Below are 22,609 nucleotides of genomic sequence, written 5' to 3' on the forward strand. Positions count from 1 at the left end.
AGAGAATTAGTGTTCGGTCACTTTCACACTGAGCTGCAGGGAAGAGATGGACAGGAACAGCTCCTCAAACGTCCCCACTCCAAGACAACGATATTCACACGTCCGGAATGCTGCCGCGTGTGACGGGAGCATTCCTCCGAGGTGACGTCATCAGGGAGAAGCGGGAACGTTAAAGGGCTCCATGCAGGACACGCGGGCACCGACGCCTCGGTTCACCTGCAGCAGAAACCCGAACCCTAACCAGGTGGAAGCAGGAAGAGGCGAGAAACATCCGGCAGGAGAGTCGCCTCGGTCCTTGTGCTCTATCGGAACATTCACCGGTGTCCACGCACACGCACACACACACACACACACACTGTCCAAATCTTTGAAGTCCAATTAAAATTCATATCATCTTCATTCCGAGTATCCACTGAAGTGAGAATCAGCACATTATTTCCGGTCAAACGAAACCCTTTTGTAAGCTTCTGTGAGATTCTACCTTTCAATACACACAAAAGCGTTTATGGTCACCATGACGTACAAACGTTAGCGTCTGGACAGGAAGTACGGTACAAACATGCGGTTTACAAGTTCCTACGGTAAACATGACATTTCACATTTAAACATCAGCATATCAATTTCCAACGGTGATGAAAGCATATTAGAATATAAATGAAGCAGCACTGTCCAATAAATATGTTGTATCAAAATGTGTGGAACATAAAAGATGTCTGTGATGTCATGGCAACAGAACCTGCTGATGGTGGAACCTGGTGGACCTCCTCTATGTGTTGAAATGAAACCTCTACAGAGCCGTTGGTCTTCCCAGGTTGAGCTATTTACACTGTTGCAGGTGCACATCCTCATCCTCATCTTCCTCCTCATCCTCATCTTCCTCCTCATCCTCATCTTCCTCCTCATCCTCATCTTCCTCCTCATCATCATCCTCATCATCATCATCCTCCTGAGAAGCTTTGAATCAATGCATTTTGAGAACGTTGCTCATTCTGCCCGTCACAGCTTCCTCCCTCTCCTCTTCCTCCCTCCCCTCTTCCTCCCTCCCCTCTTCCTCCCTCCCCTCTTCCTCCCTCTCCTCTCCTCCCTCCCCTCTTCCTCCCTCCCCTCTTCCTCCCTCCCCTCTCCTCCCTCTCCTCTCCTCTTCCTCCCTCCTCTTCCTCCCTCTCCTCTCCTCTTCCTCCCTCCCCTCTTCCTCCCTCTCCTCTCCTCTCCTCCCTCCCCTCTCCTCCCTCTCCTCCCTCCCCTCTCCTCCCTCTCCTCCCTCCCCTCTTCCTCCCTCTCTGCCTTTGACTGGTCAGAATTAAATATTTATTGCTTCTTTATTCTGGAACAAGTTCAGCACTTCTGTCCCTTTTTCTGAACATTTTTATTATTAACAGAAACACTTTCTCTACTTTGTAATTCTGTTCGCCCGTCGTTGCCAACCTCTCCACCATCGCTCTCTCCCTCTCAGGCCTTGGTCCCGACGCCTGCTCCTCCTCCTGCTCCTCCTGCTCCTCCTGCTCCTCCTCCTGCTCCTCCTCCACTCTGCATGCTGAAATACTCAGTGAAGGACGGGAGTCGAGGCGGCAGCGGGGGCGAGCGTGCGGCCGGGCGTGGGGGGATGGGGGGCGGGGGAGGGGCCAGTCCTGATGACAGGTCGGCAGCAGTTGTGATGATCTTGTGCTCGCTGTTCCTCGGAACCTCGGGTCCTTTACGGGCCACCGTCTCCTCCACCGTCTTCACGGGGTCCTAGAAGGATAAAATGGGTCACGTCAGCAGCAGCAGAGAGGAAATACACGTTTGCTATATTTCTTAACCATTTCTGACACATAATAGTTTAAATTTATGATGAATGAAACCGTCCCAACATCTTCACATCAAAAAAATCCAAAAAGGTCTGAGGCTTCTGGTGGAATCGATCATTTGGTGGAGTCATTGTGTTATTTCCATTAACTGGGAAGCCCTGAAGGCCTCGTAGCTGCTGCTTTAAGAACACACACTTCTGGTCGTTCTACCGGTTGTTGTTTTTAATTCCACATTTACAGATTTAAGTTTAGTGCATTTTCAGAATGATGTCATCGCGATTGTCTCATTTCCTAAAACTACCGAATTTGATTTGGTGTGAAAAAAACCAGGTTTTATCTCCGTGCAACAATCCTTTATAAAGAACTACACATTTCCTGATGGCTCGTTAGTGGCTGAACGTATATGGAGCACATTTCAAAAATGTCTAGTCCAAAACCACGACAACTACAACAGTAACGGAAAATTCCCAGACTAAACTACCATGTTGCAGAGCCAAGTTGGCATTTTTGGGCTCCTCGTGGTGCTCCCAAGGCTACAGAGAGAAACAGGGCCTTTAATTTAAATTAAAGTAGAAATATATCATTTATAAGTCTTTGTTCTTTAAGGAATGTTCCAGGTTCAAGGTGCAGCCCAGAATTGTGCCCCCCCAGGACCAACTGGACACTTATGTCAGTCCAATTCTTGGCTATTGTGGTTCTACGGTGTGTTGGGCGTAGCATACTTCACCGTACTCTAGGACAAGGATCCTTCATAAACATGAAAATGCTGCAAAGTGCTTAGATGTTGCTGCTTCCTGTCCCAATCCTGTTATTTTATCTTGTTATTCCCTACATTTATTATTTGTGTACTTTAGCTCAACGGCTACAGTCTCAATAATATGACAGCAGCGTTTAACTGTGACACGCCCCCAGATGTGGACACCTGTATCTAGTAGTCGTCAGGTCGGGTCTTGTGGACATGTGGAGAAGCAACCAGTCTGAAGGAGACACCACACCAGTCAGAACCAGAAAGATCCTCCCAGTTCGTTATCCAATCAGGCCCCCGTTATTGACCATCGACTAAACAATGGTCATTTAATGACACATTTGATTGGTTAATTACATTTTTAATTACAATTAATTACATTCATAAATATCTTGATGCAAATGACCTGAAACTCCCGTATCGGTTGGAGTGAGCACGGGCGTATTTAGAGCTAAACGTCTCCTCTACAACCCAGAAGAAGAGAAAGGAACAGCAAGAGCTGGAAGACATGATGAGCAGCAACCAAAGAGGCCTAAACAGCTTAATTAATGAGAAAGAGACAGCAAAGCTATGAAAATGGAACTGTGTGAGCAGGGTACGAGCACCAAAACAATCAATTACAGAATCAATCACAATCAATTAACACAGACAACAGCGTTCATACAGGCTGGGCCAGCTGAGGAGAAGATTTAGGAAACATTAGCAAGACAGGATCAGACAGGATTCAGAAAGATCCTGGGGGGGTCGGAGGGGCAACATCAACGTCGCTGTCACCTTTAATGACACACCCAGAAGGTAAAGAGGAGGACTCGCTGGAGGTCCCTTCGATGCCATCGAGCTGATCCAAACTCCTGAAACGATTCCTAATCAGCCCAAACTTCATCAACTAGTCACAAAGCTTATAATCAGATCCAAAATCCAAGATGAAGGGACCACTGACTCCGGCTCACTCTGCCTTTTTATCAGACATAATAATAATAATTTATTATTAATAAATTCATAAATTATTCTTATTATGGATTTAGGTGGGTTTAAACATTATGTTATTAAGGATGACCATGGTTATCTCTACGGGCCACAGCGAGAAACAGGCTGCCTGAGCTGCTATATGACACCTAGTGACTCCCCAGGTGTCCCGAACTGGACAAGCTAATCCCAAAATGGATCTGGACCAAGAAGCCTAAAGCGAGGGAGGGTTCAAAATCGAAATCTGAGCTGTTATTTTTGGGCTGCATAACTAAAATTGTTAATAATCTGGGCTCAAAAGGATCGTCTTTCTGTCCTCGCCATCCAAGACGGCCAAATAAAATGAATATGGGCGACTGGAACAGAATCACTTTAAATTCTGGAAGACAGTTACAACTACATTTGGCCTGTCCAGACGTTTAGCACTTACAAACACTGGATTTCTAATGATTTTGTGGCCTCTAAACTAGATACAGGTTAGAAAATGGCGGCAGGATGGTCTCAGCAACACTGTCCACCTTAAATTCAGCTTTGGGAGGAACGTGAACTACCAAGCATGGATGTCTTCAACTACCTACAATCAAGGACTTTCTCATTACAAAACACAGAGCGAAGCTGCTAAACTAATGCTGGATGAGAAATGAGTCAAATATCACATGATATGTGTGAAGAAATGTCTTCTAACGTGCATTTGGTCGCTAATTCAAGCGTATGGAGGGGAATTAATCATGAGGCTCTTTAAGGCTAATGCTAAATTTGGCTGCCCCCCCCCCCCCCCCAACAAATGCAGGAGGTTTCTGTCCCGCCAGACTGGGGCTGATGGAGCGACAGGAGAGCTCGCCGTGCCAGAGGAATCGATCTATATTATCAGACCCATACTCGTTTATTTCACTTGTTATTTCTATTCGTTATTCTGTGTTCGTATTTATAGTCTGTATCACTTGGGTCACGCAGAGGAGTCAGGTGGGACCTCAGGTGTGGGGGGGGTTAGGTTTGGCTCAATGAAAAACACTTTTTATCAAGCGTCTGAATACTCACTGACTGGATGGAGAAGAGTTCAGTGAAGTTGGGCTGAGAGTCTCCCAGGAAGGAGCTGTTTCCGTAGGCGTGGTGGGGGAAGCCCTCCGCCCCCTCCTCGCCTTTGGGACTGGACATCAAGATTCCAATTTGAGATGTTCGAACATGATACGGAAAGTTTTTGTTGGCAGCTGAAGGTCGGGTGATAGCCTAAGACAAAAGTAAAGCTGTGGTTATCGAGAAGGTCAGAGGTCAGAGGTCAGAGGTCCTCGGCGTGACTAAGAGAACCCAAAACCGTAGCAGCGTGTAGCCACGAGCACGAGTCTCGCTCATCAGCAGAGAAGGTTGGAGGTGAACAGAAGCAGACGATGATAAGAGCAAGAGCCAATCAGCATCAAGCAGCTTTGACTTGAGAATGGTGAATAAATCAGGATTCAATGTGGCAAAAATGATCCTCAAGTAGGGAGAACCCAGCTCGTCCTACCAACCAGAAAGACCATGTGAGCATACAGATGGATCCCCAGTTGAATGCCATTGACGATCTTCTCCCGGGCCCAGCGTGGAATCCCAAAGTTGGCAATCAGAGCCATAACAGGCACGGCGAAAAACCTGGAGGAGACAAGCGAGGCCGATTTAGCTGATACTGTCGACACCGATGAGAACAAAGCTGACGATGAGAGGCCAAATGATAAGGACTGGAGCAGATGTGTGGATAATGAGGTGGGAGACTGCGGCTGTAAGAGAGAGAAATGCAGAGATAATATTCATTTCTTTTCCTAATGGTCTTCAATGAACTGAGACTCCGATAGACTCAGCCTGTGCTGAAGCCACCACACCCCCCGTAGGAGGGCAGCCGATTCTAATGGAGACCTCATCAGCTCAAGAACAGCTACCTGCAGGAGTTTGGCCACGTAATATGTGAAAAATATGCATCATTAGTGGGTGTAAACCAGCAGATTTCCCCTTTTATTTTACAGAATATCATTTATTCAATTCAAATGAGATGCGAACCGCTGACTGCATTTCCCAGCCCATCTGTCAAAGGGAGTGAATGTTAATGTTACCAGAGCGTGTATGTGGTGAAGAAGGGGACGTAGAAGGGCTGCTTCTCTGGGTAGTGCTTCAGAGACACCAGGACAGCATAGCAGAACCACACGTAGGCCAGCAGCTGCAGACCCATCAGCCCGTAACCTGCGGGGCTGTCGTAGGCATAGAGCACCTCGCCCGGGTCGAAGAACTGCCGACAAAACATCAGATCAGGCCAAAGAAGTTAAACACTTAGACAAACTCCTAAAGAAGCAGGAGCCTGTGTCCTACTTCCTGAGCCGAGGACAGAGCTCAGGCTGCACGATCTGCCCGTCTTTGACATCGACACTCCACAAATAGGTCATCAGCAGCGTGGGCGAGTGTGGCACGCGTGCACGCACCTGCGGATGCTGGATTGTGTTTCACAGCACGGTGAGGGGGTAGCGTTAGCCGCCATACAGGGTTACGCTTCCTACATAATACATCTGTCAGTGTCGACCTCTTTAGGACCAACTCCCAAGTGCATGGGAAGCCCTCTCGGATCTTTATATTAGCTGCAGTAGTAACCTAGTTTGGTAGATTCTTAGCAGGAACTCCCCTGAGTTTGAGCTCTTTAATAGCAGCGACCACGTGAGAGGGCAGATAAATCACGCTGCTTCGCGCCTCAGCGTTGCAGCGAGAGCGACGGCTTCAGGCTCCAGAGGATCTCATCGCTCAGGTTGTTATTAGCGTTACGCAACTGGCATCAGTGGCTCCTAGGTGCACGATAAATTTGTGAGTGTTTCCCATTAATTGTGATGACTGCAGCAGCAGGACTGCAGGTTTAGCTTTTCACTTCTGAGCAGCGTTATTTTAAAGCCACAAACAGTGAGACTCCCACTTTAAGCGTTTTATTTTACAACACAGCATCGGAGCAGATGAGAGAAATCTATTTTGGAAGCGGTGAGACTGGCGAAGCCGCTGCAGCACGCAGCGAGACGCAGCTGACGCCGTTATTAATTCATGAGCTCAGACACTCAAACACGATCGCTAGTGAAATCTGTTTCCACCCTCACACACCCGGGGGGCTGTCATTAATGTGTGTGAGGGATCTCGTAGCGGCCAATAGCAATTCCTGAAAACCCCGAGAAAACAGCTTTAAGCTTTATAATCTCAGTCACTTCCGTTCACCGTGCACAGGGCGCGTGCAGGTCGGTTGGTGGTCCGGGTTTAGTTCTACCACTTCCAGTTCAAGCAGAAGTTACAGCGTGATAGAAAACAAGCGCTCACGTTTAGTGATTTTCAACACATGTAATAAATCTGTAACAACGTCGCGAGAGTGTGGAGGAGGTTGGTGCAGGGTGCTGCTACCTCTGCCTCGTAGATGAAGAGGATGACGTAGGTGATGGTGTAGACAGTCATATAGATGCTCAGCTTAACTGACCCACTGTGACTGATCCTGGCCCTGCACACACACACACACACACCACACACACACACAGGTGAGGGGTCTGAAAAGGCGGCTTCATTTAAAAACCAACAGCTGTTCTCCGCTACAGAGCGCAACAAAAGATTAAAACCTGAATTTTTATGAAATCCCAATTCACCGACTGACGCTGCAGAATTCCCCAAACATGGTTGTGTGGAGGGTTCAGCAGCTTCTGAGTGGGCCACAGGTAGTTATCCCCAAACTCTACACTTATTACTGAGAAACAGGTCATTGGCTGATGAAGAGGATGATGAAGATGCAGTTCTGAGTTCTTTCGAGGGGATTTAAAAAGTTTTAATAAGTGAGAGATCCCAGATTCTTCTGGACCAGGAGCAGGGCAAAAGCCTCATTTTCCCCTTTTCTTGGCTGCATCACTTCCGAGTGGGTCTGAAACAGGATCAATCTTCCAAATATGAGCAGTGACGGACGTCCAAATTCAAACCCTATCGGAGACGTGGCCTCAGCGGCTTCTCTTCTTCTCAGAAGCTCAGTTCTGTGAACGGCGTCCCACAAAGGTAACCTCACTGTTAGAACCGCTGGCACGGCTGATAACTGCAGTTTAGAATTGAAGCTGGTAACATCTGCAACATCATATTCCAGCGAGAAAGTCATTTATTTAGAATGGAGCAAGATAGAAGCGGAGGTGGAGGAATTGATACATTATGGATGGCTCAACTTATCTTTAACAACACCTGCTCCGGGACATTCACGGGTTTTCCACACCAGAAAGCTGTCGTATCATAAGCTGCAGGTCACGGGTGGATGACTGACAGTGGCACACACACACTGAAGAAAGCTGCAGAAAGGCACAAGCCCCCACCTGGTCACAGTGAATCCTTTCCCCAACAATATGAGCATCAGCAGGAACACCAGGAAACTGACGGAGAACAGTAATTTCCCTGGAGACAAGCGGAAATTGAGACAGAAAGAGAAGACAAAGGGTAATTGGACTGTGGTTTCAGAACCCCTGATATCGGTGTGGAAAGATAAAAATCAGGTCACCACACACACACACACACACACACACACATGCAGAATCAGGCGTGGTGCTGCATGTGCTCCAGCAGCACACATCCCCACCATCACCGTCCCGTCACCGGTTCTGCTCGGGTCTCGGCTGCAGAACTCACCCAGGATCTTCAGGCTGCTGTTGCCGACCCCGTCCCGAGCATACAGGCCCCAGTAGACACAGTGGAAGAGCAGGCTGAGCACTGCCGGGAGGGAAGATGCACGCAGAAAAACCAGGCGTGGAGGGAAGAACAGGAAAATGTGCATGTTGGGAATCGGGACAACACGTCGGATACGTAAACATCAGAGACCAAGAAAATGAGAAGAAAGAGAAGCAGAGAGGGTAAGAAAAAGGGAGGGAACAGATGGGAAACCAAAGGGATGAACAAGAAGAAAGAAAGGGGGTTATATCTGCACATTGGGAATATATTAACAGATGTAAGCTAGGAAAGGCTGCGTCGCGTTCCCGTGTGCCAGGACTCCCCGTCAGAGGGAAGCAGCTCTTACCTTCCACACCTGCTGCCGTCATGAACATTTTGTAGGTGGTGTGAAGAAGCTGCCGTCCCTTCAGATGATCTGCAGGAGGAAAGAGGAGGAAGAGCTGGATGGGATGTTTGCACGGGCCTGGAAACAGCAACAGATGGAGGACGAGCAAAGACCAGGAGCAAGGAGCAAACGCGCACGTCTCTGATGGACCAGCTTTGCCAAAGCTTTGACATCTTCTGTCTGCGTCGTCTGTTTGAGCCCCATTTTAAAGGTTTTTCACTTCATAAACTCATCACATCAGCCATAACATGCTTGTAGAAATGATACATTTCTACAATATAATATCGTTTTTATAACTTTCATTATAAATGTCATAACAGCACCTGGTCCCAGTGCGTTTATAGTGCGACACCACTGCACCTGTAGTGCTCACAACGTGCACACGCACGAGCTGAATACGGGCTCAGCTGGGCTGCTCATGTGTTTAGTTAGGAAACCCACCAGTTAGTAAACCCACCAGTTAGGAAACCCACCAGTTAGGAAACCCACCAGTTAGGAAACCCACCAGTTAGGAAACCCACTAGTTAGGAAACCTACCAGTTAGCAAGGGATGGGACCAGGGATGGGACCAGGGATGGGACCAAGGATGGGACCAGGGATGGGACCAGGATGGGACCAGGGATGGGACCAAGGATGGGACCAGGGATGGGACCAGGGATGGGACCAGGGATGGGACCAGGGATGGGACCAAGGATGGGACCAGGGATGGGACCAGGGATGGGACCAGGGATGGGACCAAGGATGGGACCAGGGATGGGACCAGGGATGGGACCAGGGATGGGACCAGGGATGGGACCAAGGATGGGACCAGGGATGGGACCAGGGATGGGACCAGGGATGGGACCAGGGATGGGACCAAGGATGGGACCAGGGATGGGACCAGGGATGGGACCAGGGATGGGACCAAGGATGGGACCAGGGATGGGACCAGGGATGGGACCAGGGATGGGACCAGGGATGGGACCAAGGATGGGACCAGGGATGGGACCAGGGATGGGACCAGGATGGGACCAGGGATGGGACCAAGGATGGGACCAGGGATGGGACCAAGGATGGGACCAGGGATGGGACCAGGGATGGGACCAGGGATGGGACCTCTGGCACATTTCTCCACCATTAGTTCTCAGAGGAAACACGAAGACTTACTCACCTTCCATGTCAGTTTTATAACAAAGGTAATGAACAGGGCACTCAGAGCCTTTTAAAGTCAGAATAAATGATCATCTTCAAGAAAGAGGAGAGAAAAGAGCTAAAATTAGGTGGAACAGACCATACTTACAGGCAAAGTAGCAAGAGAGGAGGAACACCATGGAGAAGATGACCAGAAACGTGATGTCTGTCTCCAAGATTCCTGCAGTCGAGAAGAGAAAAACAGTAAAAGATACATAAGAATAAAAAGCACGATGTCCCAACTAAAACATGGATGTTGAGAGGACTTGAGGAGAAGTGAAGGCAGAAGGAATCACTTGAGGCAGGAACAAATTGAGGATATTGATTCAGTTCAGAAGCAGATCCAGAATCAGTGAAGCTGGGAGGATCCATTTCGAGGCTACATGAGCCGCATGCTTCATCCACCATCGTTCATTAGTTCAGCCGTTCCTCCACTTTATGGGCTGTGCTAAGTGCTGCTGGCTCATCCCGCCGGATATTTCCTCGGCATTCCCTGCGTCTGCTTACCAAACTCGTCTGCGGAGAAATGCTGCGTCCAGAAAGACTGGCCGTTGGTCAGCTTCATCTCATACTCCAGCTGCAGGCCATCGCCCTGGAGTGGAGAACAGCAGAAGGTCGTCTTCAAGGGTGGGGAGGGCTCACGTTAGCCTGGAGTTAGTCAGTCAGGAGGGGGGTGTTTGGTGGGCGTCATTAGAGAGTAGAAGGGATCAGGATTATGGGATGTGCACATGTACAGAGCAGTTAAGGAGCAGGTGCTGATAAAACCCAAACTTTACAGTATGATTTAGAAAAGACCCCAGAAGCTCCGGTGGGCTGGAGTAACGTGATAACCCGGATCAACAGAACCAACCATCTGATGGAGCCTTTCTGCTGCTGTGTTTCCAGAAGAAGGAGACTATCAATGTGGAAAATGTGGAAAATGTTGCACGTTTCACTTCCTCAAAGGAAGCTGAAATGATCAAAGCGTTCTCAAACGCTTCTCAAAGCCTCCAACCTGAGAAACGTTGCTGTCCCTGGACCTGATAGCTGCTCCTGTCCTGCAGCACGGCAGCAATGTTCTCCATCACTGGAGGAATTTAGACCCCACTTCTACTCCACCCACACTGTGGGGGGGGGGGTTCCAGCACGTACGGACTGGTGGGGCCCTGCTACAGCATCACAAACACACTCAAAACCTTCTTAAAGCCAATCACAAGTGGACCTGCTGGTGGCTCCTCCAGAGGCTCCATCAGGTCCATCCATCACTTCAGCCATCATCTAAATCCCAAAGACCCAGTGCGGCTAAATGCTAAAAGCACGACATCCTGAAGGGAGCAGATGCTTTTCACAGCATTAACATGGAGACAAACACGTAGCATCTGTGTGTGACAACGTGAGCGGTGTGTGTTTAAGTACAAGTGGAAAGTGTTGAGAACACACACAGGGTGAAGACACACAAGAATAGGGTGACGATCAGAGCACAGAAAGCTCATTTCACACACACACACACACACTCACACACACACACACACACACACACACACTCACGCACACACACTCACTCACACACACACACTCACACACACACACACTCACTCACACGAGTTCAAAGCCGGTGTGGTTGGCAGGGAAAAGGGGGGACTTTGATTTTATTTGGCTCAGAATACATCTCAGTCCCTCCATCAAACAGGGTGGGAGCGTGCACGGAGCGTGCACGGAGCGTGCATGGCCACAAAATCAATACCGATGGAAAGAACCAGGAGAGAGATAAAGAGATGGATGGAGAGAGACAAAGAGTTTAAAACCACAGGAAGACTCTGTAATACTGAAAAAAATAGGATTTAAAAACAGAGGGAATAAAAGTATAGGATAGATTGATGCAGTAGATACAGAGATACAGAGATACAGATACAGAGATACAGATACAGAGATACAGGTACAGAGATTGAGATACAGAGATAGAGATACAGATGCAGAGATACAGAGATAGAGATACAGATGCAGAGATACAGAGATAGAGATATACAGATACAGACTCACACACACACACACACAGTGTGAGTGGAAGAGCAGAATGTGTCCACGGCACCGTGCACCAGGTGCCACGTCCCCGAGAGTGGGGACCAGCTTGTATCCTATAGAATCTATAGTCCCACAGCATCGTGCAGTGTGTGTGTGGCGTGATGTGACGCCCCACGCCGGTCCTCAGGAAGCATCGTTCTAATAATACTCCCCTTCAGTCGGCGCTCTCAGGCGTCACCACAACACACACCCAGCAAAACAAGCTTTCACACATGGAAACACACCGACATCCCAGAATATGACACTGACAGGCAGGCAGAAACACTGATATTCAGCAGGGAGTGTTGCTCCCGCTCTAACACACACACTCACACACAAACACAAACACACACTCACACACACACAGGAGGGGGGCTGAGGGGGTGTTTACATATCACTGAGTCACTGACACTGGAAATAAGTGATTTCTGAATTAGAAGTTGCTCTTGTCTCCCTGCTGCAGCTCTGGGGGGGGGGGGGGGGGCTGCTGCCTTACACAACTATAGTCTCTTCATACAAACTCTTCACAGGGACTAATGTGTCTCCAGATGTGCCAGATGCCTTTATGGGGGGGTCGGGGGGGTCAGGCCTTACCCCACACTTGCTGAGAGCGATGTACCACCATCTCTCCCTCACCGAGCGGAAACTCCGGCCACCCACACAGCTTAAAGCCTGCTGGTCTCCCTCTCCCTCCACCTGAGAGACAGAGACATGAGAGACCCGGTGCATGAGGGGGTGGGGGTGGGGGTGGGGGGTACTTCAGAGACACACGGAATTATCGCAGTCGAGTGGGAGACGAATGTACGGCGATACAAATAGATTCCGCCCTCCAATGTCGGCTGGCCAGTTGCTCCTGGAAAAGGTAGAAAGACGAAGGAGTCCCAGTGGACTCGGCTCTACTGGTCCCTCTGTGCTGGACTGGCAGCATCAGCAGTAGAGGACTTTAGCTCGGAATGCTGTTCCACTTCCTGTTTCTGTCTGCAGTAAACAGGAAGTGGAAGCAACAGTAATCGCTTCACGGAGCCAAAGCGAACGTACGCGAAGACGAGAATTGATGCATCCAAGTCTGCCAACAGCACGATTCTGCCGCTCGTGCTTTTATCAGGACGTGCACGTGCTCTTACCATGCAGCCGGACCACGTGTAGCGCGTGGTGAGGTTGATGACCTGGTTGTTCTCCGGCCTCAGCACCGCCTCCTTCTGATAGCAGTTCTGATGGAAGATGTTCGCCAAATTCAATCAAAAGCAGCTCGTTTCCAGGCAAAAAAGGCAGAAATCAAATTTGCATTTTGTCAAAACAGACAAAAATTGGCGTCCCACGATCGACCTTCTCCCAGATTAGATGGTTCCACACATTTACGTTTTCAGCTTCACTCCATCAGCCACATTTCAACAACCCCCAAATAATAAAAACAGAAGATTGAAACGGCCAAACTGAAGGAATCAAATGGAGCAACTCATAGAGCAGCAGAAGAAAAACAGACTCTTCTAAGAGAAGGAATCCAGACATGGTGTAAGATGTTCCTGGGAGGAAGAACCTGGATCCTGGATCACCAGATCCTGGATCACCAGATCCACCACCAACATTACATCCCTGGCTGAGTGAAATCCCAACTGGTTTGACTGGAGCATGTTCCTGTAAACTGTTCCTGACCTTCAGCTTCACTGCTCCTGAACAATGTGCTCGTGGAGGGCGGAGTCAGCATCTTCTCACCTTTTCCGGGCTCTTGTACACAGCTGGCCACTGGGAAGAGTCGTCGAAGTAGAGCAAAATGTTCTGACAGCAGCGGGACTGGACACAGGAGGGAGACGCTGTCATTTCCACCGGCAGATGACAAGGAACACACACACACACACCACACACACCACACACACACCACAACACACACACACACAACACACACACACACACACACACACACACACACAACACACACACACACACTCACTGTCCTACCTTCGGATAGCGAAACCGGAAATCTAGACGTCCAAATTCCGTGAGAAAGCAGAAGCGCGTGAGGAAAACCCAGTCCTGGAAAAAGGATGCACCGTTATTAAGATCCAGTTTTGGATCAAAACCAACCATCAAAACCCATCATAGAGTATCGCAGCGTTTCTCCGATGGATCTGGTCCATGGAAATCTGAACACACTCCTGCAGGAAAATCCTGCAACAACCGTCCTCAAAAGGAAAACAAGACAATCGTTCCGCACCTGACGAAGACGTAGCCAGAAAAAGCAACAACAGCGGGAACAAAAGGACAAAAGTTTTACAAAAGAGGGAGAGTTGAGACGGAGGAGAGGGAAGAGAGGGGAGGGAAGAGAGGGGAGACGGAGGAGAGGGAAGAGAGGGGAGACAGAGGAGAGACGGAGGAGAGGGAAGAGAGGGGAGACAGAGGAGAGACGGAGGAGAGGGAAGAGAGGGGAGACGGAGGAGAGGGAAGAGAGGGGAGAAGGAGGAGAGGGAAGACGGAGGAGAGGGAAGAGAGGGGAGGGAAGAGAGGGGAGGAAGAGAGGGGAGACGCAGGAGAGGAAGAGAGGGGAGACAGAGGAGAGGGGAGACGCAGGAGAGGGAAGAGAAGGGAGACGGAGGAGAGGAAGAGAGGGGAGAGAGGGGAGAGAGGGGAGGGAAGAGAGGGAAGAGAGGGGAGACAGAGGAGAGACGGAGGAGAGGGAAGAGAGGGGAGACGGAGGAGAGAGAGGGGAGGGAAGATGGAGGAGAGGGAAGACGGAGGAGAGGGAAGAGAGGGGAGACGGAGGAGAGAGAAGAGAGGGAAGAGAGGGGAGGGAAGATGGAGGAGAGGGAAGAGAGGGGAGAGAGGGGAGACGGAGGAGGCTGCTGTGCGTGTGTGTGTGTGTGTGCGCGCGCACCGACACACACACACACACACCTATATACAACTGATGTATGCATGGAGAACAAAGGAGAGAATTCCAGTGCAGGAAGAGGGGGATATGAGATCCGGTTAAAGTGCAACTAACTCTGGAGCCAAACCAGGGTCAGGAAGCAACGGTGCTCCTACGACGGCCTTCGTGTCCTCCTGGACCTCAAACGTCTCCTTTAAGGTCCGAGCAGAACCTCACACCACCCAAGAATATTTAGGAAGATTCTGCATAAAGATTCTTGGTGTTTCCAAACTGGCCGCGAGCACGATGCCCTTTGATGTTTCTTGATGTTTCTGATGCTTCCAGTATCAGAGAATATAGGGACTGTGTCATGGGGGGGGGGGTTTCTGGGGGCTTTAATGCTGCACTTCATTAAGCTGGAGCGAATCTGACCGAGCATCTTGTTCCGCTCCCACTTGACACGAGGGCTCGATCAATAAAACACTCAAACGAGAGAAAACTCATTTGCTCCCATCAGGAATTGACTTTGTGTGTTTTCCAGCACCAACCCTGGTCCCCCCCCCACCCCCCCACCCCACAACACACACACACCCCACACACACACCCCACACACCCCACACACACACACCCCAGGGCTGATCTAACCCTGGAGTTGGTCTCCAGAAACCTGAACACGTGCACGTGTCACAATGAGAAGAGGCTTTAAAATAGATATTTTTTAATGACACCATTTTGTTCGTATTTATTTGATGTATATCTGCTCTCTTATGGAGCGCTATCGTCTCTGTGGAACAACAGGCATTCGTTAATCAGCGTAACGAGCAAGCGGCTGCATATCTCTCTGCTTCTGCAGCAGCTGAGTGCAGCACAAACCCGGATGGAGCGTCTCCTATATGAAGGTTAATGTATAGATTTCAGACATCTGAGCATCTCAGGGCAGACATGACGTCAAAGGCTGGACGGACCTTCAGGTTGCTCCAAACATCTCCACCTCGGCAGCAAAACTCCCGGAGTGCCGTTATTCTGTAATTACCTCGGTTAAACAAGCGCCATCATTTCTGCTGCGAGGCCGCCGTTAATCACAGCCAGCACATCTGCGGCCATATTTCTCAGGCTGCCGGACGGACCCGTCCCTGGTCGCTCCGCCTGGGTCCTGATTCATGGGCGACTCAGAGAGTCAGCGCAGCCTGGAAACCACCGCCGCCTGCCTGAGCCATCCGAGGTGTAGCCATGACGACCAGGGCAGCCAGGGGACGCGCTAGGGGGCGGGGGAGGGGTGGATGCTTTGGAATGATGGGAATATCGTTGGAGCCATCAGAGGTTGGGACTCACACGCATGTGGAGTCGTAGGAAAAGTTGCATTTATGTGACAAAAATGGAGAAGAAAAATGAAGCTGGAGTCCCACTGAAGACACCTAGAAGCTGCTGCTGCTGTCAGGAACCTCACTAAAGAGCCAGTATTGATCCAATGCAGCTGTTCCCGTCTGTGTGTGTGTGTGTGTGCGTGTGTGTGTGCGCGCGTGCGCGCGTGCGTGCGTGCGTGCGTGTGTGTGTGTGTGGGGAGCCCTAGAGGACAGCAACAGTGAATGAGGTGTCTATTTTAATCCTCTTTCAGTCTCGTCTCCCTCATGGTCACCACATAGTGATGCAGAGTCATTGAAGCACCTCCGCCAGCACGTGCACGCGCCAGCACGTGCACGCGCCAGCACGTGTCTGCATGCATGTCCTCATGAATCACGAGCAACACCTTGATGCCACATCAGCCCCACCCGGGGGTTTGGTGTGTTTGTGGTCTCATCTCTGGAGCGTCTCGACATCACTGTTTGTCTGCGCAGCCTCATTAACAATTAATTACCAATCAGCTGGTTAAGTCACCCCTGGACCGCCGAGCTGCTCAATGATTCATTAGTCAGTTACACAACAGATGGACACAAGTGCACACACACACACACACACACACACACTCACACACACACACACACACTCACAAATCTGCATACAAATGCAGACAGAATCGCATCACAACGTTGAGATTTAATATTTATCTCTTCCGAGGGGAGGAGGAGAGAAGAGGAGAGGAGAGGAGAGAGGAGAGGAGAGGAGAGGAGAGGAGAGGAGAGGAGAGGAGAGGAGGGAGAGGAGAGGAGAGGAGAGGAGAGGAGAGGAGAGGAGAGGAGGGAGAGGAGAGGAGGAGAGGAGAGGAGGAGAGGAGAGGAGAGGAGAGGAGGGAGAGGAGAGGAGAGGAGAGGAGAGGAGAGGAGAGGAGAGGAGAGGAGAGGAGGAGGAGAGGAGAGGAGAGGAGAGGAGGGAGAGGAGAGGAGGGAGAGGAGAGGAGAGGAGAGGAGAGGAGAGGAGAGGGAGGAGGGGAGAGAGAGGAGAGGAGAGGAGGAGAGGAGAGGAGAGGAGAGCGGAGAGGAGAGGAGAGGAGAGGAGAGGAGAGGAGAGGAGAGGAGAGGAGGAGAGGGGAGAGAGGAGAGGAGAGGAGAGGAGAGGAGAGGGGAGCCAGAAACAAACGAGGATCTCTAGAAGAGATGGAAGAAAATATGAAGTCTGATGCCGAAGTTGCTAATATTGTAGGAAGGCTTCAGCTACGTTTGGCTAATGGAATTCTGCAGATGTTCTCCAGTCAGTAACGTTGGGCGTGTTCACCTACTCGTGCAGGTCCAGGTCATCCAGGAGCAGGTGGTAACTCGTCATCGCTAACATTAGCAGCTCATTACCAGAGCTTCTTTCTCTGGCCTGATGCTGAGACGCTGTGGAAACAGTTCCAACATTAGCAGGGCTGATGGAACGTGGCCCTATGGAACTAGTTGAGACGGTGAAATGTCGACGTTCTGATCCAGCAGCCTCACTGAGAACCTCCCGTCGTCCCTGTGGCTGCAGCAGCAGCTTTGGCCAGAACGTCCAGGACGCTGTTGGACGCTGATGAATCTGGATGCTTAAATGAGCAAATGAACCTTCAAGGGCACCTTCTCATTTCCACTCATTTTAATACGCAGTTCCAGCAGAAGCACTCTGCTCTTCTCTGGACCCGTGAAGGCTCAACAACCGTTCAGAACCAGAACTCTTTAGGACATCTAGTGTCCCACAGGTTGCTTCAGGTTTGATACACATCTACTTTATGCTGCCATATTGAGTCTATAACTTCCAAAACTCTACAACTCCAGCTAGTCAGAGAGACGGGGAGACAGGGACAGGGGGACAGGGAGACAGGTACACAGAGAGACAGGGAGACAGAGACAGGGAGACAGGGAGACAGAGACAGGGGGACAGAGACAGGGAGACGGGGAGACAGAGACAGGGGGACAGGGAGACAGAGAGACGGGGAGACAGGGAGACAGGTAGCCAGGGAGACAGAGACAGAGAGACAGGGAGACAGAGACAGGGACACAGAGAGACAGGGAGACAGGGAGACAGAGACAGGGAGACAGACAGAGACAGGGAGACAGGGAGACAGAGAGACGGGGAGACAGAGACAGAGACAGGGGGACAGGTAGCCAGGGAGACAGAGAGACAGGGAGACAGAGACAGGGAGACAGAGACAGGGAGACAGGGAGACGGGGAGACAGAGACAGGGAGACAGAGACAGGGAGACGGGGAGACAGAGACAGGGGGACAGGTAGCCAGGGAGACAGAGACAGAGAGACAGGGAGACAGAGACAGGGACACAGAGAGACGGGGAGACAGAGACAGGGGGACAGGGAGACAGAGACAGGGAGACAGGGAGACGGGGAGACAGAGACAGGGAGACAGGGAGACGGGAGGGAGACAGAGACAGGGAGACGGGGAGACAGAGAGACAGAGACAGATGGTCAGTACAGTATGATGATACCGGCTCAAATCCAGATGGAAACGAGCTCTGGCCTGATGACCCAGCGTCAGAACGTCTGCGGAGGTGGTCATGTGGTGGAAACCAGTGTGAACTGGTCTGAGGGGGGGGGGGGGTCTGAGGGGGGGGTCTGTGGGGGGGGGTCTGAGGGGGAGGGGGTCTGAGGGGGGGGTCTGAGGGGGAGGGGGTCCTGAGCACGTGGAACTCAAAGGAAACAAATAAATGTTCAGATAAAACTGATCTTAAAAATCTGCTGTATCAGCAGAGTTTGGCCAGTTTCTTATTTTAAACAGAGGGTTAGGGTTAGGGTTAACTCACACTCACACACACACACACACTCACACACTCACACACACACACACACACACCACACTCACACTCACACACACAGGCACACACACACTCACTCACACACACACACACACTCACACACTCACACTCACACACACAGGCACACACACACACACACACGCTGGATAAATGGTCTGTTGTTTTCTGAAAGTTCATTAAAAAAATCCATAACTGAAACAAATGAAAGTAGCAAAGTTGATTAATCCTGAATCCTGAAGCTGCTTCTGTTTGTTTTCATGATATTAAAAATGAAATCAACCTCGTTTTTAACCAGAATTGATCTAAATCAATCCCACCCTGCAAACAGCCGCTTACCTGGCTGGTTTTTAAACTTCCACAACACAGCGTGGATGCGAGTCAAACCCGGAATTTTGAAAATAATCAGTGTAAATCAGCTCCTGTTGGGAATTTCATTGGAACAACTTTTCCTCAAAATGAGCAACAAACAACAAAGTCCAGCTCTGGTATCGGTGTGGACGTATGTAATGAGGAGGGGTGAGCAGATACCATACGTCTCTCTCACACACGCACGCACACACGTGCACGCCCCTGGACGTTACCCAATAACCACGGCGTCCTTCACTGCCACCACGCCAGCAGAGACGGACCGCCGAGATCCACTTTTCCATCCAGAAAGTCTCCCAGTCTGAGCCGGGACACGAGCCCCAGTGAGGTGAAAGAGGACATTTCTGCATTTACATCCCCACAAGAACTGAAATCCAGGTCATGTGACCGACCTGCAAACATTTGCTCTGTTCAAACAAAAATGCTCGGAAGTGCTCGGTTGTTGGACGCGCAGCTGCACTGGGAATCTTTCTTTGGAGACCGTTATCTTAAACGTCTTTCCCATTTGTTCCAATTCAAAGGAATTATCTGGAAACTGCAGAGGAATCTCAGGACCGGCGTTACCAGCGTTACCATAGTTACCGGCGTTACCATCGTTAACGGCATTACCAGCGTTACCATAGTTACCAGCATTACCAGCGTTACCACCGTTACCGACGTTACCATCATTACCAGCGTTACCATCGTTACCATCGTTGCCATCGTTACCATCGTTACCATAGTTACGGCGTTACCGACGTTACCATAGTTACGGCGTTACCAGCGTTACCATAGTTACCGGCGTTACCAGCGTTACCGGCGTTACCATCGTTACCGACGTTACCATAGTTACGGCGTTACCAGCGTTACCATAGTTCCCGGCGTTACCATCATTACCAGCGTTACCATTGTTACTGACGTTACCATCGTTACGGCGTTACCGACGTTACCAGCGTTACCATCATTAACGGCATTACCAGCCTTACCATAGTTACCGGCGTTACCATAGTTACCGTAGTTACCAGCGTTATCAGCGTTACCAGCGTTATCGGCGTTACCATAGTTACGACATTACCGACGTTACCAGCGTTACCATAGTTACCTTAGTTACCAGCGTTACCATAGTTACCGGCGTTACCATCGTTAACGGCATTACCAGCTTTACCATAGTTACCGGCGTACCAGCGTTACCATAGTTCCCGGCGTTACCATCATTACCAGCGTTACCATTGTTACTGACGTTACCATCGTTACGGCGTTACCGACGTTACCAGCGTTACCATCATTAACGGCATTACCAGCTTTACCATAGTTACCGGCGTTACCATAGTTACCGTAGTTACCAGCGTTATCGGCGTTACCAGCGTTATCGGCGTTACCATAGTTACGACATTACCGACGTTACCAGCGTTACCATAGTTACCTTAGTTACCAGCGTTACCATAGTTACCGGCGTTACCATCGTTAACGGCATTACCAGCGTTACCACAGTTACCGGCGTTACCAGCGTTACCATCGTTACCGACGTTACCAGCATTACCGGCGTTACCGGCGTTACCATCGTTACCGGCGTTACCACCGTTACCATAATTACCGGCGTTACCATCGTTACCACAGGTGAATGATTAAGCCCGTCCTGTCCTGTGGAGCCCACAACCAAATGTAGCCACAACTGTGAAACTTGACCCCAAACTCTCCGCATGTGAACCGGGGGCATCGCTCCTCCCGGCTGCGCGTGCTGCTGCTTCCTGCCCTTAAAGCGCAGGTGCACTGAGCCGTGCGCTCGCGACCACCACCAGCAGTCCCAGCGCTTTGGTCCAGAGGCCACATGACGCACACCTGTAACGCCTGACCCCGACCACAGACAGCACAGCCCCCCCCCCCCCCCCAGAACTGGACTGGAGCCGGAACGGTGCCAAAGACCATGACGACCAAACGTGCGCTGCTGATAGCGTGCACGCAAACAGCGCTCAATTCAAGGCAGACGCGCTCCGTACGGCGGAATGTAAATATCCGAGGCAACTTCGGGGGGGATCGGGGGCATTTGGGGCTGCACGCGCCGCGGAGGCACCTGCGTGTCCGCCTCCAGCTGCCCCCCGCGCGCCGCTGCCGCCGCAACTCATTAAAAGGCGCCGAAAATAAAGAGAGCAGAAACGGCGCCCACCTCTTTGGTGTTGACGATGCCTTTGACGTATTTGGCCAACGCCGAACGGCCGCCGAGGAGGCTGACGAGCACGCTGACGAGCACGGCCAGGTGCACGAGTCGCGCTCCGCGCCGCACCTCCATCGTTCGCACTCCGCTGTGGCTCCTCTGCTCCCGGGGTTCCGCGCAGCCTGTGCCTGCTGGGGGGAGGGGGGGCGCGCACGGACCAACAGATCCGCGGCGTGCACGTCGGATCCCCTGACTTGCCAGTGGCCACGGAGCGCGCGCGCGTCCCCCTCAGTTCCGCTCGTGCTTTGAGAATGCGACACGGCGTCCGCACATTTCAATAAATAGTGTCAGTGCGTGCGATGTTGTTTTCATTAGCGGCCACGCGCCTGGAATGCATCCAGTCCAGCGCGAGGACTGATGACGTCTGGCCCGCTGGCTGCAACTATGACATCACTCAGCACGAGGACAGACGACACGTCATGAATTAGTGCCGAATCCTGAAAATGAGGCCAAAGGTGGAAAATGAACCCAGTCTGATGTGAAAGTCCCCAAATCCCGCAGAGACGATGTTCACGGCGGCGAATCTATTTAAATAAAGTAAATGATGCCAATTAGTGTCTGATGCGTGCACGCGGTGGGTGTTGTTCACCGAGCAGATTCTTTGACCCCCAGTATTAAATTACTGTACTGTTCAGTTTAGTAGCCAAGCTTTCCAAATGGGGAACAATTAAAATCCAAAGCCTCGCACAGCCCTGAATTAAGCCAATAACATCCCAATTTTCCTATTGTTTGGAATACGACAGAGCAAATGATGGCGGCTGGTAACGAGCTTCATTTCCCCAAACTGTCATTAAGTAATTATCGAGGTAACCGGAGTGTTAATCTGCGCCTCTGTACCGTTCAGTTGTGATTGTGCTCGTCTCCAGTTGCTTTAATTACAGTTGTCAAAGATTCCTAATGGAGTTAAAAGCCTGGCATGTTTATATAAACTCTCTCCTCGCCCTCCTGGGCGGGGCCTCCCTCCTCAGACTCGAGGCCTGGGGGTCTGAGGGTCCTGCCCAGGACCTCAGCTGTTCCTAGGACTCTTCTGGACAGATCTCTGGTGTGGTTCCTGGTATCTGTTGGGGGGGGGGGGGGGGTTACTGCCCCTAGTGTCCCGATCACCACTGGGACCACTGGTGCCTTCATGCCCCACATTCTCTCCATCTCCTCCTTCAGCCCTTGGTACTTCTCCAGGTTCTGCTGTTCCTTCTTCCTGATGTTGCCATCACTGGGGATTGCTACATCCATCACCACCATCTTGTCAGTCTGGATCTGGAAGTCCCACAGGATCTT

General features: G+C 50.7%; 1 protein-coding gene across 2 annotated transcripts; it reads right to left on the reverse strand.

The window, feature by feature from the left end:
- Positions 1–1,300: 1,300 nt before the first annotated feature.
- Positions 1,301–21,546, reverse strand: tmem145 (transmembrane protein 145). Of its 2 annotated transcripts, XM_057023286.1 has the most exons (15): positions 21,287–21,546; positions 13,730–13,804; positions 13,487–13,564; positions 12,898–12,984; positions 12,368–12,469; positions 10,241–10,325; positions 9,843–9,914; positions 8,525–8,593; positions 8,140–8,220; positions 7,830–7,908; positions 6,892–6,985; positions 5,580–5,752; positions 5,004–5,124; positions 4,537–4,725; positions 1,301–1,731 (listed from the first exon to the last, which is right to left on the reverse strand). In XM_057023286.1, the coding sequence occupies exons 1-15, from the start codon at positions 21,407–21,409 to the stop codon at positions 1,450–1,452; spliced, it is 1,710 nt and encodes a 569-aa protein (XP_056879266.1). In that variant the 5' UTR covers positions 21,410–21,546; the 3' UTR covers positions 1,301–1,449. The 2 variants fall into 2 exon arrangements, with proteins under 2 accessions (XP_056879266.1, XP_056879267.1); XM_057023287.1 differs by lacking the exon at positions 12,368–12,469.
- Positions 21,547–22,609: the final 1,063 nt, after the last annotated feature.

This window comes from Takifugu flavidus, unplaced genomic scaffold (assembly GCF_003711565.1).
Source record: "Takifugu flavidus isolate HTHZ2018 unplaced genomic scaffold, ASM371156v2 ctg178, whole genome shotgun sequence".
NCBI lineage: Eukaryota > Metazoa > Chordata > Actinopteri > Tetraodontiformes > Tetraodontidae > Takifugu > Takifugu flavidus.